At 45.3% G+C, this 19,328-nt stretch overlaps 1 protein-coding gene across 2 annotated transcripts; it reads left to right on the forward strand.

Moving 5' to 3' along the window:
• Positions 1 to 1,019: 1,019 nt before the first annotated feature.
• On the forward strand, positions 1,020 to 18,282 carry nr4a3 (nuclear receptor subfamily 4, group A, member 3). Of its 2 annotated transcripts, XM_074684433.1 has the most exons (9): positions 1,020 to 1,204; positions 1,920 to 2,084; positions 3,044 to 3,125; positions 5,984 to 6,822; positions 11,043 to 11,172; positions 11,803 to 11,966; positions 12,082 to 12,281; positions 14,604 to 14,782; positions 16,410 to 18,282. In XM_074684433.1, exons 1-9 carry the CDS (start codon positions 1,106 to 1,108, stop codon positions 16,670 to 16,672), a joined length of 2,121 nt encoding a protein of 706 aa, XP_074540534.1. In that variant the 5' UTR covers positions 1,020 to 1,105; the 3' UTR covers positions 16,673 to 18,282. The 2 variants fall into 2 exon arrangements, with proteins under 2 accessions (XP_074540534.1, XP_074540535.1); XM_074684434.1 differs by lacking the exon at positions 3,044 to 3,125 and having other exon boundaries at positions 1,020 to 1,208.
• The last annotated feature ends 1,046 nt before the right edge of the window (positions 18,283 to 19,328 follow it).

The raw sequence follows: 19,328 nt of genomic DNA on the forward strand, positions 1-19,328 counted from the left end.
CCTTTATGTCCTCTCTTTTCTCTGCCTCTGTTTGCTTGAAGCCTCGCGCTGTCCGGGGTTATTGGTGCGAGGGGGCTACCGGGGGCTACCGGCGCTCCGGGGCGCGTGCTTTGCAGGTCTTATTTCGTTCTCTTGGTTACCGGTGGCGCGCGGGGCCAGAGCCTCACCAACCGGCTCGGCCTTAGAAGAAAATGCAAAAGGGGAGCCATTTGCTCATTTAGGTCAAAACCCGGGCTGAAATTCGTACTGAACATAAAATACGGGTTTTAAATTTGATTACTTAACTGTTTATAATCGCTCTTTTAACCAAAGCCAAGGCTCGGATAAAAGCGCATTTACGCACAATTACGCACCAAACTCCACACGTTTACGCAAGAATAGAGCTACTCAGACTTTTATCAAAACATGTATTATATCTTCTGCTGCTATAACAAACCAATGTAAAATGCGTAAAGGTATTTTTCAGCACTCAAGTGGCTCCACACAAAATTGAATAATGGCTGTCCCAAATCAACTCTAATCAAATAAAAGTTAAACAGCCTTGTTGTTTGTTTAGTCTCGTATGTCTTGATTTCCAACATATTAGGAGTCTGTCAGGCATCAAATCTTCATTTAAAAATGCTCTCCTAACAAGGAACCACCCTAAATAAGTTAAATGTTCATGATCAGTGTTAGTTTAGAGGGGGTAGGAAGCGAGGAGAAAAATCTGTCACAAAGTGGACCGATTTGATGTGTTGACACAAAGATAAGAGACCACAGCAGGCTGCAGGTGCTTTGAGAGGAGGTAATGGGGGCTGTGGCTTTTCAACACAGTATTGAGATGTATGCTGGGAGATAAAGTGGTCTCTTAACTTAATTTTTTTCTTGGAGGGTTTGTGAGTCTGGTGGGGGTGGTGGGGAAGGGGGGGTGCTTGTGTCTCTGTGTGTGATTGGATATCAGAGGGCGTGTGACAGAAAGGGGGCGCTCTGGGCCTTGAAATCTGGCTGCCACTGTGCGCCCGGCTGCAGTAAGAGGGAGTTGGAGGCGCAAGGCGCACAGAAGTCCGCTGGTTGGTTTGGTTTCGGGTCCGACTCTCCAAATTCCTAGATTGCTCTCTCTTTCTGGATGAACCCTGAGCAGGCGAATACGCTGGTGATCAGAGGCAAGAAAAGCGATGGGCTGGCAGCACTGGCGCACACTGCATTTCTGAAAGTTGTAACTTTTGTAGGTCTGTATTTTATATAAGTTTCCTTTAGTTTAATCCTGGTTTTGTTTTTCTTTTTCTAAAGCAAAATTAAAATCATAACCTACTGAGAGAAGCTTTTGTGTTTGAATGAAACTTATCGCCCACGTAAGCACAAGTCCTGATATGAGCTAAAACTTCTCAGTTGTGGTTCCAAATATTTCTCTGCAGCACGGATTAAGAGTCATTTCTAATGTCTAACTTGTTTTATGCGTTAATCTCCCTTTTTAAAGTGTTTTTCTCCCGATTTGTTTGGATAACTTTACTGTTTTATCTTATTTGGGAACTTGTATCTTGTTCTTCAATGCGCATGGTGGTTTGCATGTTCCTTTCATCTTTTTGCTCCGTTTCATCTCATCTACTGGCATGGCCTTTAGATCCCTTTTTACTTATAATAACATTTTATTAGTGATGCGTCGTTCTTTTTCCTTGTCTCCCTTATTGTGCCGACCGACAGGATTCTTTAAGGCGATGTTAGAAAGTTAAATTGTACCTATTTGCTGAGCAAGTTTTGGAGAGAAGCTTTTGTCAGAGCAGTGGAAAAAAACATTCACTTTCCTTAACATCAAGTGCGCATGAATTTGTATTTGAAACCCTTTGATGGTCGCTGAGTGGTGATGTCTGTGCCAACGTTTATTGGTCTCGCGCGCTGCCACATCACTGGTGTTAACGGTGACATCTCTCCTCCGGACACAGGTACGGAAGAGCGCGCCCAGCCGAGCTCGGAGCCCCGGCGATCGGACACTTCCTCTGCGACGCCCGCCGAGTCCTCCCTGCTTCAGGAGCCCTGTCCCGGCAGCAGCCACGCCACCCCTCAACCCCGGACACTCAGCACCATTCAGCGCGAGGCTCATACACCAGGTGCGCACGTTCAGCTACTTATTTCAAGTGCCAGCTTTTATTTTACTTTCTCTTTTCTTTCCCTTTTCATTTCTTTCTTTCTTATTTCTAACTGTATTTCGTTCTTTATTTCATCCTTTCTTCATTTTTTCTTCACTCTTTCTTTTCTTAATTGCTTCTTTTGAGGTGACTGTGACTTTCGTGTCCTAAATCCGTTGTGCACTTTAAGAGTTTGATTGTGTTATATTGTCTTCAAAAATGTATTAAAAAACTATAAAGGCTAGAGTACAGCTGAGGGTTGACACGGAATTCAAATTTGATTATAGATTGTATTTTACAATATTTTCTTGTGTTCATTTTATTGACTTGGAATTCAACACAAATCATAAAGTTTTATGAACATGCTGCTGCTGATCTGTCTTTGGCTGCGTGAGTCCCTGCTCTTGTGCCTGTGTATGTGTATGTGTGCTGGTTAGTGTGTGTGCGTGTGGGTTATGTGTTGACTGGCAAGTGCGGACTGTGTTGACATTTCAATCATTAGATAAACTCGCAGAAACAGAAGACATCAGGCACACCTAAATCTACAAACTGTGGTGAATCATATACGTCAGAAAACGATCCTGATGACTCAAACAGCATCCTAAAAAGCATTTATGACTAAAACCGAATATTTCTTCATTTTGGCTATTGTTGTAGTTTTTAAAAATGTGTCATTGAATCCTGGATTTGGCAAATAATTGTTAGGTTTCCTCTCAGTTCCAACGCCCTGGGTAAATAAAATAGATGATAAAACCACAAAAAGCAGGCTCATTTATCAGAGATCTAACAAATGTGTGTCTGTTCTTCATATATGTTTTTTTGTGTGCATACCTGTGGGTGTGACATTTATGAAGCCACTGATTTCAAATAATTAATATCATGAAAATGTATCATGTGTTTTTTTGTACTTATGTCTGCAACTTCATGTTTTTATTTGTTAGATCTATGGCATTCTGACAATGAACAAGCGCGCTCAGTTATTGGAACAGCTGCAGTTTGTCCAGTTGAAATGCACCCCTCGAGGTTAGAGACTGTTTCCCTTTGCCTCACTTTGCTGCACCACCTGTATCTGACTCTGCTTGGGTTGTCTGTCCTTTACTGCTTGTACATGCATACACCTACAAACACACACACCTGCTTGTATGCATGTGTAATATAAAGGAAATCAAATGGTGGTGTTGGAGTGTAGAAAGCCTCCTATAGATTTGGTATATAGAAAAAGAAGATCTACTGATACAACCATTTGTACTCAAAAGAGTGTGAAGGAGAAAGTGCAAACTTGTGAGCGTGTGTGTGTGTGTGTGTGTGTGTGTGTGTGTGTGTGTGTGTGTGTGTGTGTGTGTGTGTGTGTGTGTGTGTGTGTGTGTGGTACTGAGTGATGACTATACCACCAAAAAGTAAAGCAGCAAAGAGGATGAGACGTTTGCAGAGACGCAAGTAGTTTTACAGGTTCCTCCCAGGATAAGGGCGCATGTTATTGGCAGAATGAGTGTATACAGGCTCCTGTTGACATCTTGTACATCTTTGGTGATGAAACTATATATGTCTGGGTGTGTGTGTGTGTGTATCTGTCTTTACCTGACACACACACACACAGACAAACATCATAGCCCTTACAGTGAGAATATTTGTTTTACAGAATGTCTTTGCTTCTCTCTTCTTGTCTTTCATCTCTTATCAGGATTATCAGGAACATCAAACTCAACTGAAAATCTTTTTTATTTAAGTACGTGTGTGTGTGTGTGTGTGTGTGTGTGTGTGTGTGTGTGTGTGTGTGTGTGTGTGTGTGTGTGTGTGTGTGTGTGTGTGTGTGTGTGTGTGTGTGCATTAAGCTACATAGGACAGGTGCAAAGGTGCACATACACACATTTATGCCAACACTTGGTTGAGGCTTGACCTACTGACACAGCACAGAGAGCCACAAATTTCCCCACTCTACTCTCTCTGTTTTTGTTTTTCCTCTCTGTCTCTCTTCTTCTTCTCTGATGCTTAATCAGTGCTTTAGGTGTAGCCCACTAAAATCCCCATGACGCCCATAATGCTGCATGTGTGTTTTTCCACGTGGGTGAGAGAGCTGGTCACTTGCAGAAGAAAAAAAAATCGATGACGTCAAGTGCACGTAGGCCCACAGCTTGACTCATATCCTCAATTTAAAAGAAAAAAACACTTTGATTTTCCGTTTGAGACAAAGTGTGTAGCGATAGCATATTATATGATGAAATTAATCTGAATTACTTAGCATACACTTAAAAAATTGAATACATTAAAATACAAAAATACAAGATATATGTCATCATAGGGGGCATCTCACTTTGACCCTTTGACTCTTTGTTTATAAAAATAATACTTTAAAATTAGAGAAATACTAAGTAAAGGAGAGGAAGTCGGCCAGGTTGGCTGTGTGCCCACATCTTGTGTTTATATTTTTAATTTTTATCAAGCCCCCACAGCTGAAGTATGGGGTGTTGCGGTGTTACAGAAGTTTTGTGATAACATGGAAATAGTGAATTCCCACCAAAGGCTGGGTGGATAGAGACATTTGTAAGTGCATAGACAACAGCAGGACCGATATGTCCCGTATTTGAGTGGACAAACATGACGCGCGAAGAACGGGGTCGATTACGGCAGAGCTCGCGCAAGCTGGGCGTCAATGGGAGCAGCGCTGTGTTGACAGTTCCGCGCTCGAGAGCGACGAGCAAACACCACAAAACCCCGGCTATGCTCATGACTTACATGACTGATCAGCACGCGCACGCATCACGCGCACACTCACAATGTTTCACACTCGCACGCGCACACTCAGGGTTACGCACGCAGACGCAGGTGGAATGAGTTGTGTAGGGGGGTTGATCAGACAGTGCAGGCTCTGCTGTGACTGTAACTGAATTAAATTGAGGGGGAAACTCAAGACTACCGACTGGCGTCTGCAGCACTTAGAGGAAATATCCGTGTGTGTGTGTGTGTGTGTGTGTGTGTGTGTGTGTGTGTGTGTGTGTGTGTGTGTGTGTGTGTGTGTGTGTGTGTGTGTGTGTGTGTGTGTGTGTGTGCGTGCGCGTGCAGCAAGCATCCAGCACCACCATGGGGTTCCATTATTGTTTAATGTTATCTCATCTGCTTTGCCATCTGACTAACCAGAGTCTTGTCTCTCTCTCTGACACACACACACACACACACACACACACACACACACACACACACACACACACACACACACACACACACACACACACACACATTTGTCACAGGCATTTCAGCTTGTAGAGTGGATCTCTGCTTTGACTGCTTGGCCTCAGAATAGCGCACGGATGAGATGCAGCTTCTCTATAACTAAATTAACTGTGGGAGTCTGAGGTTGTGTGTGCGTGCTCCAAAAATCTTAGCTCTTGTTCAGTGAAGTGCAAGAAGTGTTAAAGCAGGAAATTGAGTAAATGGCAGCAAATGGAAAGAATTGTTCAAACTTTTCATATAGTCCTTGAACGGTGCATTCAGATTTTTTTTATGACACTGTGAAATCCCTGACACCCTATAACTTGAAAAACCTGCCTTTTCCAATAGAGCTGTGTTAGACACAGAGATATATTTTACTGTTCAATGGCTGACCCTGTTTGGCACGATCCTTGTGTGCATGAGCGTCAAGCAGAGTCTGCCTGATTCCCTTAGGTTTACATACAGGTTGTTCCTGTGTCCGTGTTCCTCAAGTGCTGCTTGTCTGCGTAAATCAGCGGTTAACTAATCGAGCAATAAACCTTTCTCACTGACAAATGGTTGCTGCCGTACGGCTGTACTCTACTAACACATGAAAATTGCTTTTTGACTGAAATGTCTGTGGTCTGATGTGCCACGCAGCTCTAACCCGTGTGTATGCTCTGTGTCCCTGGTAGACATGCCCTGTGTGCAGGCTCAGTACGGACCCGCCCCTCCAGGCTCAGCCTACTCTGGCCAGTCCTTCAGTTACCAGGGCGATAGCTACAGCTCTGACCTCATGACCTCTGACTACACCAAGCTGGACCTTGGCAGCGGTGACATCTCTGCTGCAGCAGCCACCACCTCCCTCCCCAGCTTCAATGTGTTTGTGGAGGGGAGCTACGAGCCCAAATCCTCCTGCTTGTATCAGATGCCTCCTCACAGACCCACGATAAAGAAGGAGGAGGAGAGCTACCCGACTGCGCCACCCCTGGAGACCATGTCCTCTTCCACCATGTACTTTAAACAGTCCCCACCCTCCACCCCAACAACCCCATCGCTGCCACCCCAGCCTGGCACCTCCTTCCTATGGGAGGAGCACTCTCTGGCACCACCATCTCACACCCATCCTCTGGGCTCCAGCCTGGAGGCAGGCCCCCTAAAATCACCCCGTTTTGCACACTTTTACCAGCACTCGCCGCCCCACAGTGGCAGTGGTGTAGGCAGCTATGAGGGTCTAGGTGGAGGACTGGTTCGTACCTCATCCTCTTCCTCCTCCTCCTCATCCTCGGTCTCCCATCCTCATGGTCCACCCCTGGAGCAGCCTATGTACCAGCTGCACCGCGGGGCCGGGGGCAGCAGCCTAGCCTTTCGCTCTCTGGCTCTCGGGCCCTGTGGTCCTCTGCTAGGAGACAGCCTGCCCTCGCCTCCCCCACGCGGACCCCCAGGTGAGGGCACCTGTGCAGTGTGTGGAGACAACGCAGCCTGCCAGCACTACGGAGTACGCACCTGTGAGGGCTGCAAGGGCTTCTTTAAGGTAAAAACCCACAATCACAAGATTTCACTGCTCTGTCAAACGCAGCCTGAGACATGAGAAGTTCTTGGTCCCCTTGTTCGTGACATCTGTCTCTTCAAATATCCAACTCTCATTAATGACTTTCCACCTTAATTATAATCAGATATCTGTGGTCGCTGTAAACTGAATGACATATTTAAAATGAAAAAGGTCTGAAGTTTAACAAGCTCACTTTCTGCAGACAGGATGATAAAACTCATTCTCTGGCAGAGACTGTCCTGCACGAATAGGAACCAACCTCAAAATCAAAGTTTTCTTCAGCTTGCATGCTGTGAATCAGTGGCCACAATATTGGTAACATTTCACCGGCACAATACTCATCAAGAAATGACTCAGATTTAGTCCATCACATGATTCAATCTAACACTTCTCACATCCCGTTTATCACACATGAGCACACACACACACACACACACACACACACACACACACACACACACACACAACTCATAGATTAACATCCACCAGAGACAGCTTTTAGTCACACAGATTTCTCATTTTTACACAACAGAACCATCACAAAAAAAAAACGTATATGTGGTACAAAACCTTATTCATTAAAAAGTGAATTAGACCCAGTGACAATTAAGTAATTTCTTTGCACAGTTTTTTGAATTTTAACATTTTTCAACACACTTGTTAAGTTTTCTATTGGCAGGATGTGAAAAGATAGCAAAATGAAGAGACAGCGAGAAGGAGGGTGCAAACACAGAGGTAATTGAATAATGCCTCTGGTAGGTGGAAATGAATTATCCCTCCTTTCAATTAGTTTCACAATTTGTTTTTATTTAGTAATTAATAAAAGCAGCGTCTGGTGGCTGCAGGCCGCAGGCTGTCTGCTCGCTGCAGCGCACACCAGCCGCACTAACTGTCAGACCTCACTATGTTTCCTTTACACACACATGCAACCAACCATGCACACACATCATATGCACACAACCACATATTTATGCAGAAGCATGTTTCTGAGTGTGCTGAATCCAGGATGCTGCAGTGAAAAACTGAAACGTTCTCGCCACACACCTGCTCATTTTTCATATTATCAGGTCCATTACTTCCATTATTCTGTTGGTTTTATTGTGCCCTAAAAATATGTTCCTGATTATAATTAATTACCCCTGAATAGTTATTACACATTAAACCACTGTAGCGGCTTCCTGTAAATTAATCTTATTTCATTAGTGCAATTTGAGACACATTTTCACAGTGAATTAATTTAAACTCTTAAACCAATTTCTTTAGTTTTCATTATTTTGTCAAAATAATGTAGTCCATTCACTGGTTCCCATTAATTGGATGAACCTATTCTGAATAAGAATATTGAAAGAATATTGAAATCAAAACAACCAGATGTAGCTGTTAGGAAAATACAACTATGGTGCAAGCAAAACTAAAAATTGAAATGGGTCTTTTTTAAACATTTCCTGTCAGCAGTGAGTTATTTTAGCTTTTTCAGGGAACGCTCTGGGTCAGCACAGTTCAGTTTTTCGTTTCTCCGTTGCTTAGACGGCACAGGTCAAAGAGAACCTGGAAGGTGAATCTACTCAGAGGTAAAAGAATACTGAAACCTGTTGGATTGTAAAATACACAAAAAGGACTGCAGGTGGGGTTAAAATAAACAGAAAACTGCATTTATCAAATGCATTCAGATAAACACAGATGAGCACTGTGAAACTCTTTTTATCAGTTAAACCTCCATTAGAAACACAGTAAAACCAGCTCACATGTGCTTTTAGTAAATAAGTTCACTTGCATTTTGTCTACAGAGTGCGAGAGGAAAAAAAGAGTGCGGTCCAATCACATCTGATTTGTGCTCAAAGAAGAGGAGAAGGCAGAAGGGGGAACATAGTTCCCTAAAGGCTTTTAATTTACGCCCAGGCTATTAGCACATGTTACATGTCAGAGAATCTGCCTCTGCATGCCTCCATACAGCCCCCACAAACACCCCCTAGCTTCTGTATGGGTGTGTTTGTGAGTTCATTTTGAGACTGTATGGATGTATATATACGGACTCTTTCTCTGTCCCTCTTAACCTAATTGCTGTAAAAATTGCTGTCAACACAGACATCATCACATTTAAAAATTCCTATCCAGTTTCTGAGAAGTGCTCAAATGAAACTATTTAAACTATTTAAATAATGCTTCTGTAATGAAATTAAGACGCTAACATCAAATAAGATCCAACCCAGATTAAATTAACCCAGCCAAAAGTAGAATATTCTCACACATGTGCTCTTACCCCTCTGAAGGCGTACCCATACATGATGGCAGTGTATACAGAGCACAAGACAGGCTTAGCTACAAATTCAGGATAATTCTCTGTGTGTGTGTGTGTGTGTGTGTGTGTGTGTGTGTGTGTGTGTGTGTGTGTGTGTGTGTGTGTGTGTGTGTGTGTGTGTGTACATATAGGAAGCTTCTCATTGATGAGTATCAGAGCTTTGATATATAGTGTCTCTGCTGAGACGCCAGCCATGCTCCACGCTGCTTATTTAGAAAGCAATGTCACAAGAGCCCACACATGCACACACTCACACACGCACAGCATGAGACAAGCCTGCAGAGTTTAATCTGTCCAAATCTTAATTGATTGTTCAAGAGAAAGACTTTTGTTGGAAGCAACTGAAAAGGCATCATAAATTAGTGCGTGAGGTCACAAATTGAGGAGACTTGCCCCTCAGCTTACCACCGGGGTCCACTCATTTCTCACTCCTACTTCATTTCTTATTCTGTGGGGAGAAAATTAAACACTAACAGGTCTGACTGGGAAAGATGAGTAAAAAGTTTCACAGCTTGATTTAAAGGTTTGAAAGAATGCAAAATAACTCAGCTTACCGTGTAACTCTGCAGCAAAGTGTTTAGGAGAGACTTGGTGAAGAGTTGGGTGTGTAAACACACACTGCCATGTTTAAGTTCGGTGCGTCGAGCAACTTTGGACTCACTGAACGGATGCTGTTTTCCCTCGACCCCATTAATGACCATAACTAACTTATCCCCGTGCGCACGGGTCACTGACCATTGAAGGGATAAGAGGGAGACATTCACAGCGATCTGCGGTGCCATGGCAACGACTCTCATCCGGCACTGGCGCCCATTACGCGCTCGTTCCGCGCTCGCGCCGGAGCATATGGAATAATTGGTGCGGTATTGGTCTCCCGGGGGCACGGGCATGTGTGGCGCAAGGGGTTCCTAATTGGATTTATTTGTTTTGATGTGTTTTGGAGGCGTTAAAGAAGGGGAGAAGCCGCGACACTTCCCGTGGGTTCCGTTTTTAGTTTACAGTTTGCTCTGGAGTCACAGGTTGGCAGCTTACAAATCTGGATCAGTTTGCAAATGACATGAACCGTTTTCTTTTTTTCTTATTTGACTACTTTGTTGTAAAAAGTCAAAACCCCTGCCAACTGATTGCGCAAGAGCTAGAATCACCGGTCTGTAAAGATTGGACTCGGAGTTACACATGCGCTACACAGCATTGTGGTCTGTCCCTCTTAAGACAGGTTTATCTTGAACACACTTCAGACTGTTACAAAGAATTCGCTGCAGAAGTGTCTGCATCTAAATTGACTTCTTACCACCTTAAGAAGAGCTCTTCCTTTATTCTCCACAACGCACGGGATTGGTTCACCGGTGCGCGCGCTCGAGAGAATGCACTACCATCTCTGTTATCATTGTTTTTATCCACGCGGGAAGCGCACCCGGCCCCCACGTGGCCCGTTTCTGATTTCATTTTAATAAGGTCAGTAATAATCGCGCGAGCCAGCCGAGGAGAAAACAGCTCCCGCGAGGCCCATTGAGGGAGGCGCCATGCGCGAGGCCCCGGAGGTGCCACGAGCTGACCCGCGAGCTTCACAAACAATCTGATCAGGCAGCTCTTGCGGACGCTGTCCTCCTGTCTCGCGGGACCCGCTTCGGCACGCCACGCGCTTGGTCCCCTATTGTCAGCTCTAGCGCTAATAAAATTGTCCCTCCTGCAGGCGAGGCTTGTTGGGAAATTAATTTTATCTAATTATACTGATGTCACCGCCGCCTTTCAGCGCGTAATTAAAATCTGACCTGCGAGCTTCTGCTCCCGGTCTTTGATGGGATAAGAAAAAAAACAGAAATTGAATTAAACAAATCAAATATTAGGTTGATGATTGTTTTCGGAGGCTGATTATCGGTGTGTCTGTTTCTTCTCTCCTCAGCGCACTGTGCAGAAAAACGCTAAGTATGTGTGTCTGGCCAGTAAGAACTGTCCTGTGGACAAGAGGAGACGCAACCGCTGCCAGTACTGTCGCTTCCAGAAGTGTCTGAGCGTGGGCATGGTGAAGGAAGGTAAGAGGGACCAAATGAAAACACACCTGATACCTTGATAAAGTTTTTAGTCAAGGGTGGAGTCAGTTGGTTTTGTGGTTAAACTGACCAGCGGCGACTTGACCTTGGGCAGCATTGCCCACAGGTACATCCATGGAGCAATATCTTGTTCCCTCTGTGGGGGAGCCATTGGAAATGATCACCTTAAAATCAGCAGAATCTTGCTGATTTTGAATCTCTGAAACAGACACAAAGGCATGCCTGATCCTGCTCAGTGATTCTCACACTTTCAATCTCTCTATTTGTGTCACCATGTGAGACTGTTGCTTCATAATGCCCTCATTTCCCTGAGGTTTTCTCACCTGTCTCACACATAAACACACTCATGTGAAATCAAGCAGGCACACTTCTCCTGATGGCACATACTCTACATGCAGCAACAGAACAGCTCCACTGCCATCTACTGGCTACTCGCCCCCTGTGATAAATGTGGGAATGTTGGGGAGCTCCCTCCAGTCATAAACCCACCGCAATACGTTACAGATAACAGGGGATGGAAAATCTTTGTACATGCTGCATTAATATAACCAGATCAGGCTGAACAACCTCCTCATTGTGGCTCGTCGTCTGCTCTTTCTCTCTGCTTCACAGTGGTGCGCACTGATAGCTTGAAGGGGCGCCGAGGCCGTCTGCCTTCCAAACCAAAGAGCCCCCTGCAGACAGAAGCTTCTCCTCCTTCTCCACCCCTCAGCCTACTGTCTGCTCTGCTTAGGGCCTACTCCCACTGCACGCCCCGGGACCTCGACTACAGCCAGGTACTCCCAAAGGCCCCATGTTATACACTTCATTACAGAATTTTTCAGTGCGGAAAGAAATTTGGATTTTGAGGGCTCTGTTACATCTTTCTTTCTTTCCTTTTCCTCTCCACAGTTCAGTGCTGCAGACCCTCCTTCCTCTTCCTCTGATGCTGAGCACATCCAGCTTTTCTACAGGCTGCTCACTGTCTCAATGGAGACCACCAGATACTGGGCTGACCGGCTGCCCGGGTTCTCTGATCTTCAACGTGATGATCAGAACTTGCTCATAGACTCTGCCTTCTTGGAGCTGTTTGTCCTGCGACTAGCTCACAGGTAAAACACGGGACTTCTCAGTGTGTTGTCACATTTTTGTTCACTTCTCTCACAGGCTTTTCAAACATGAAACCCACAATTCTATCACAGACTTCAAACAACCAGCAGATATAACGTCTTAAACAGTTACATGTCTGAGTGTAACTGTGCTGGCCAAGCTTGCGTGCTGCTGTGTTGGTGTATCTCCAGAGTAGGAGGAGTGCAGCTGAGTAATCGCCATATGAACCAAAATTATGAATGGAGTCTGTAGCTATGACAGCAGCTACACCCACAGAGTTCCGCTCTGCTCTGCTCGTCTGATATCTGACGCACAGAGAGCTCTGTGTGTGTTCTGCGGGCTAAAACTGTGCTAACATTGTGAACTATGAATTGACAAAATCAATTCCATCTAAAAGCCGGTCAGCTGACGGACTGAAAAGGGCCGTTATGAGAGGAAATACATTCTTAATTCAGCTGACTGGAATAAAAAGAGGACTGACTTCATTTACCTCATACTTCCAGTGATGTGTGTGCATGTTTGAGTTAGTGTGTCTCACTCGTAGATACCTGTGGTGCCATTATGACTGCCAGTGCCCGTCTCTGCTCCAGTATCGCCTGGGGTTACCAGCCTGCTCTTGTGAGGCATGTGGCCGGTGAAATTTATGAGAAGGAGGGGGGCTGGGGCTACAAGCTCATCCTTTTGTCTGCGCTGTCGTCTAGGGCAGAAAACCAACACAGTCACACACACACACACATAAGCACACTTAGTCACACACACACGCACATTGATGATGTGGAGTCCCAACTTTCTCTCCTCCTTTTGATGAAGGTCCAGGTGCAGGGTGGGTAGAGGAATGGGTGGTGGCAACTCAGTCCCAGCAGGAGGAAGAATCTGACTCATGCTAAACTGTAGACTCAGATTGGGCTTTTATCTAACACACACACGCACACACACACACGCACACACACTGCTCATCTTACCATCAGCCAAACTCCCACAGCACAGAGGAAAAACACACAAACACAGTCTTACTTTGTCCATCTTCCCTGAGAGCAGACGGATGCGCTCCACACTCACATCTCATTGTTGATCTAGCCTCTCACTGACCCTCTGTTGAACTCAGACTGCCGTGCTAACGTATGCCTCTTGTATGTGTCTGCATGTGTGCATGTTTGCGTGTGTATGTGCTCAGTGTGTGTAGAGTAAATTTGCTCTGCTCTTGTGGGCCGACATTGCTGTAAGCACCCCGTTACCACTGAGTTTCTGTGGTTATTGGTTGATTACCGTGGTGACAGTGTAGTCTGGGGTGAGGGGAATGTGTGGCAGACACCCAGCTGGGTGTTTGTGTGCATGCATGTGTCTTACTGTCTGTGTGGTTTTGCCCATGTTCGACATTTGGACACCTAATGCTTGTACAGAATTGTTGTTTGGCTGCTCAGGGCACAAGTGGGGCATGAACCCTGATGCAAACCCTTATAGCCAAGACTTCCAAATTCATCTCTGTTCATTTGAGTCCACTCATTTATGGCACTGATAGCCTCCTTTAGCTCTCACCAAACTCCTCTTGAACCTTTTTAATTGTCGAGAGGTAATTGTTGTGAAGGCATCTCTGTGCATGAGTTCTGCTGAGAGTGAGTGGAGAGCCTTTTCCTAGCTACAGAAGAAACAACTAGAAACACACGTCTGATATACTTTCCTCATGATGAATTACACAAAACTTAATTTCAGATTTTTTTTCTCACACACTTTTTACTTTTGCTCGACTCCTAACTTATTTGAACTCAGTGGACCATTTGTTGTCTCCTGGAGATCCCCCAAAGTAACACTCGCCCAGCTCTCTGCTGAAGGCCACGCTGCTTTCAGGCACAGTTAGAGAACATCTTCAAAGCTTTCACTTCTTCTCCGCTCGCTGAGCGATGAACGGGATGTTGTGTGTCGTGAGTAGCTGATGGTTAATCTAAGAAGGCTTTTCATTTCCTCATTAAGGCTTTGTGTTTCCACTGCACACCACAGCCTTGGCACATAAAAGACGCAGTTTACCTATTGGCAAACAAGCACACACACATATACACGCTTCACCCCCCGACCCCCTGAAAGGAAACACAGGAATGTTTTAAAATGCTATAATTTGGAAAACACAACTTTAATCAGCTGCATGCCTGTGTTTGATGTGTGTTCTGATTGTGTGTGTGTGCGCAGACTGCCAGGTTTTCTCATTGTTTTTATTGTAATTGTTTCCTTGCCTTGGCATCTCAAGCCATATTTACAATACATGAGGGAAAACACAGCTTTTCATTGGAGGAGAAGTCTAACTGGAGTTTCCTTTTCTCTGTGTGTCTCAGGTCCATGCTGTCAGAGGATAAACTCGTGTTCTGTAACGGCGTGGTGCTGCACAGGTTCCAGTGCCTTCGAGGGTTCGGAGAATGGCTGGACTCCATCCGGGACTTCTCCACCCATCTCCAGAGCCTAAACCTGGATGCCTCTGCCTTTGCCTGCCTGTCTGCACTCGTGTTGCTCACAGGTAGGAATAAAACTCAGGGACACTGGTTAACTGCTCTTCAGGAGGACAAATTATGAGATGCAAAAGATGACATTACCAAAAAGTTGGTTTATCCTCTCAGTCACACACCAACAACCTTTCCTTTCTACAAAGTGTTCCTGGTGGACGATTCGATGTGACAGCGATCAGGTGGATTCATCCACTGAAAGACACACATGTGCACACGTGTTCTCACACATCTCTGCCTGAAACAAGAACTCGATACCCACAAGCACCTGCTGCACCTGCCACACACCTGGCCCTCTAATTAGCATGAATCCGTGAAAAATGGAAGCAGAGCCACAGCTTTTCGTGCTAAACACGCCTGAGAGTGTGTGTATACCAGAAACCCACCCGGTCAATTAAAGAAGTAGCCTGAGGATGCTTCAATGATTAAGTGTTCTCATTTTTCTCACGTCAGAGCCAGAAAGTGTATATAAATGTGTAGCGAGTAATCCCCCCTCCCCCTCAGCCCTGCTTCCTCACCTCACCCTGGTCACCTCCTCCCATCTACTCCTCCTCCTCCTCCACCTTCCCCTCCTCTGTTTAAGCCCTCCAACTCCGTCCTCACTCTCCGGGGGAGCACTTAACTCTGTGCCTGATCGACCAGCCCACCGTGGAGCACAGCTCTGGAATGGCGTCTGAGCTGTACTCAGTGGTGCTCTGCCACATCGGCAAAGCACACAACGTACCTCCACGACAGTACCGCCAGAGCCACCGGGTGATCGACCGCTTTTCAGAGTGGCCTGTGCAGAAAGGCAGCCATCGATCCCTCCCCAGGAGCCCGTGCACAGAGAGAAAGAAGGGACGGAGAGAGGGAGAGTGTGAGGGCTCTGAAAGCGGGGGTGACTCTGTAGCAGCAAACACAGAACAAACAAAAGAGGCACATAAACAAACAATAAATAAACCTCAGATAATGGATACCTCAAAGTGAGACCGGTCTTAGTGACAGCCTCCCTGCAGTAACCACTGGACTGTGTGTGTGTGTGTGTGTGTGTGTGTGTGTGTGTGTGTGTGTGTGTGTGTGTGTGTGTGTGTGTGTGTGTGTGTGTGTGTGTGTGTGTGTGTGTGTGTGTGTGTGTGGGGCTGGACACCCTGTTCTCTGCAGAATGAGTTAGTGTCACATTAAGCCGAGTGCGGGTGCCACTGGAGTTGCTACAGGCAGCAGAGTGTGTGTGTGTGAGAGAGAGAGAGAGAGAGTGTGTGTGTGTGTGTGTGTTTAATTTCATTTGGCTGCTCACAGGGCCGAATAATCAGCTAATTGTTGAGCACTTTTGTGTCTGTCAATGTCTTAAATTGCTGGGACAGTTTTTATGTCTGTGTGTGTCTGTGCAAATGTTTATATATGTGTGTAGGTGCACAGTGTGAAGAAGGCTTATTGGGTTAGACTGCGTATTGATCTGTAGTGAGTGAGACAGGTTAAGGCCTGTTAAGGACATTAGACATACAGGGTAATGAGGTGGAATTCAATATAAAAGAAGATGTAGCTAATGCTCTCTCAGCCGAACAAGCTCTGATGTATTTGTCTGTTTCTATTTTGTCCTGTTACGTATTTTTTTTCTGTCAAATTAATTATTTGTCTAATGGCCTTGTCTCTGTCTATCCCCAGAGCAAGTCCCAGGACTGAAGGACTCAAAGCGTGTGGAGGAGCTGCAGAATAAGGTGATTTGTTGTCTGAGAGACCACCTGGGCTGCAGCCCTTCCTCGTCCTCTTCCAAGGCTGCGCCCCCTCTGAGTCGTATTCTGGGTCTAAAGGCGGAACTTCGTTCCCAGAGGACCCAGGGCCTTCAACGGATCTTCTATCTGAAGCTGGAAGACCTGGTCCCGCCCCCTCCGTTGATTGACAGGTTTTTGGACACTCTGCCCTACTGAAGGTGCTGGACTGACCACGCAGAGAAAAAAACATTATGCCCTGTCCCACCTCTTGCAGGAGCACGCACACACACCCAGAAGAGAGACTCCCTTTCCTCTGGCTGATGCAAAACAGAGAGAGCCAATCAAATGCTTTTCACTCAACAGGACAACCAATCAAAAGCGGCTTTCACTGAAACGGGCAAACCAACTAAATGCTTTTCACCTGTATAAGAGACAATTACTCAAATGCTTTATTACTTTTTATGTGATCCTCCTGATTTCCTCAAGTGGGGGAGTATGACGAAGCTGAGATGGAATGTGGAAAAAAAAAATCAACTTTTTACTGTCCTCTGTCCACCGGAGTCTCAGCTCACCCAGCAAAATAGAAAGATGGTCACACTTTATGAGCCCTGTCTTTCTGGCTCATGCAGTCTAAGGACTGCTCTGGAGGGGAGGTGTCAGTGGGACCTCCCAGACATCCCAGTGAAGCACAAGTCACTGTGTATTCCAGTTCCACCTGAAAGAGACGGATGAAGTTGGGTGTTTACACAACGAAAGGTCAGAGGTCAGACAGCGTTGACAAGCAGACACAGATATTTCAATGGCTGTTGAGTTTGGTTCCAAGTGCAATTTCTTAAGTGCTATCTCACAACAAAAAGGAAGACACAGAGAAGGAACTGTTTAATTTCAAACTCTAAATTATTTTAATACAAAGTCCTGTACTGTTGGTAGCTAAAACAAAGAGAGACAGTCTCCGTCTGGCTTTAGACAGCAGAGGAGATACTGCACTAACCATTGATGACTGAGTCACCCAGACTTGAACTTGCTTTAGTATGTTTTTTTATTATTATTATTAACTCATTTTGAAATCATAGGTCCAATAGGAGTAAGCAGGGTTGAACGTGGACAGAAATTGGCTTATAAAGCACTTACACCCTGAGAAGGGCTAGAAGCACAGACACACACCCGACCTGCTCCCTCGGCAGACGGCGGGTGAGTCAAGGGGAGAGTAGGGTGCTCGACAGATAGCTGTACGTCCAGGTGTGAAACATTCCGCAGTCATGCTCTTTTTGTATTCGTTTTTATCGTGATCGAAGGCCGTGTGAGAGTGTGGAGGACGACCTGTCTTTGTGTGTATGCTTTAAGATCCAGGATCATATGCATGGTGTGTTACAAGAGCTGCCATAGCCTGTCGAAACAGCTCGACCTGTGTTTGTGTCCCAGACTGCGGCTCCATGCGGGGATCTCCCCAGGCCTCCACCACCCACTCACACACTCACGGCAGCAGTTTAAAATATGAAAAAAAGCAAATTATACAGATATAAATATAAATATAAATATAAATATATATATATACAAAACTAATATTTTGAGGTGTTTCTAGCTTTTTCAAATATTGTGGTACGAGTTGTGCATTGTTTTTTGAAGAAGACATACAAAAAATGATTAAAAAAAAAGTTGCTGTTTTCTTTTCAATGTCCTTCTTTGGTTTGGTTTCCTGTTCAGTTATTATTTTCTCTTTCTCTTTGGTTCACTGGATTTTCTGTTCAGCACTTTGAAATCATAAACTAGTTCTGATTATTCTGCCCAACTGTGTCCTGAGGTCTGATTTTTAACCAAATTACTCCACTTCAAGGCTGATCAAAGTCAACTAAAGTGCAAATCTGAGCTGAATTTACACGTTGTTGTGTGCGTCTGCGTGCATCTGTGAATGTGAGTGTGTGCGTGTGTGTTTGTGTGTGTGTTTGAACACAAAAGCCTCTTGACAGGTAAAAGACCCTGTCTGTCTCCCAAGGGACCCTTGGGCTCTCACAGAGAGTAGAGGGGGATTAGGAGGAGGTGGGGGCTTCATGTTAGCATGAGGTCCAGATCAGCCTCCAGCCTCGTTAAACACCATCGATCGCTACGGTGACATTTCACAGCACATGCCTTCTATACTGTCACTGCCATCACTCACACACACACACACACACACACACACACACACACACACACACACACACACACACCTACACACACACACACACACACACACACACACACACACACACACACACACACACACCTACACACACACACACACACACACACACACACACACACACACACACACACACTCTTCTCCTCTCTGTGTCTCAGACAGCCAGGTGATTGATAGTAACTGTGGGAGTGAAATTGTGAATGCTCCATCTGTATCTATGAGGGACAGGAAGTCACCAAAATAAAGTTCAGACTTACACTCACTCTGTGCAGCAGTTGAAAATGCTCCACCTCCCCATCTTCTCTCATGTGTCACCTCTTCAAAAGAACATACTCAACCTCTTGCTCCTGTCCCAGCTTCAACTGTCTTTGTTTTCTAACATCGAGCACAAAAAGTATATTCACTACTTTTTGGTGTGTAGAGTGTGTTTTCTATAAGTGTGCTACAATATGAATGTGCTAATCCCTTTCCCAAAACAGTGACAAGTTAAACGACGTGTCTGCTCAACACAGACAGCAATGCTTCAACTTGTACACACTCAAACTTGCGCGCGCACACGCACACACACACACACACACACACACACACACACACACACACACACACACACACACACACACACACACACACACACACACACACACACACACACACACACACACACACAGTAAGCTGTCAGTCTGCAGGCCAATC

The sequence above is a fragment of the Halichoeres trimaculatus genome, unplaced genomic scaffold, assembly GCF_033239565.1.
Source record: "Halichoeres trimaculatus isolate MK-OKI-2021-1 unplaced genomic scaffold, fHalTri1.1 fHalTri1_scaffold_12, whole genome shotgun sequence".
NCBI lineage: Eukaryota > Metazoa > Chordata > Actinopteri > Labriformes > Labridae > Halichoeres > Halichoeres trimaculatus.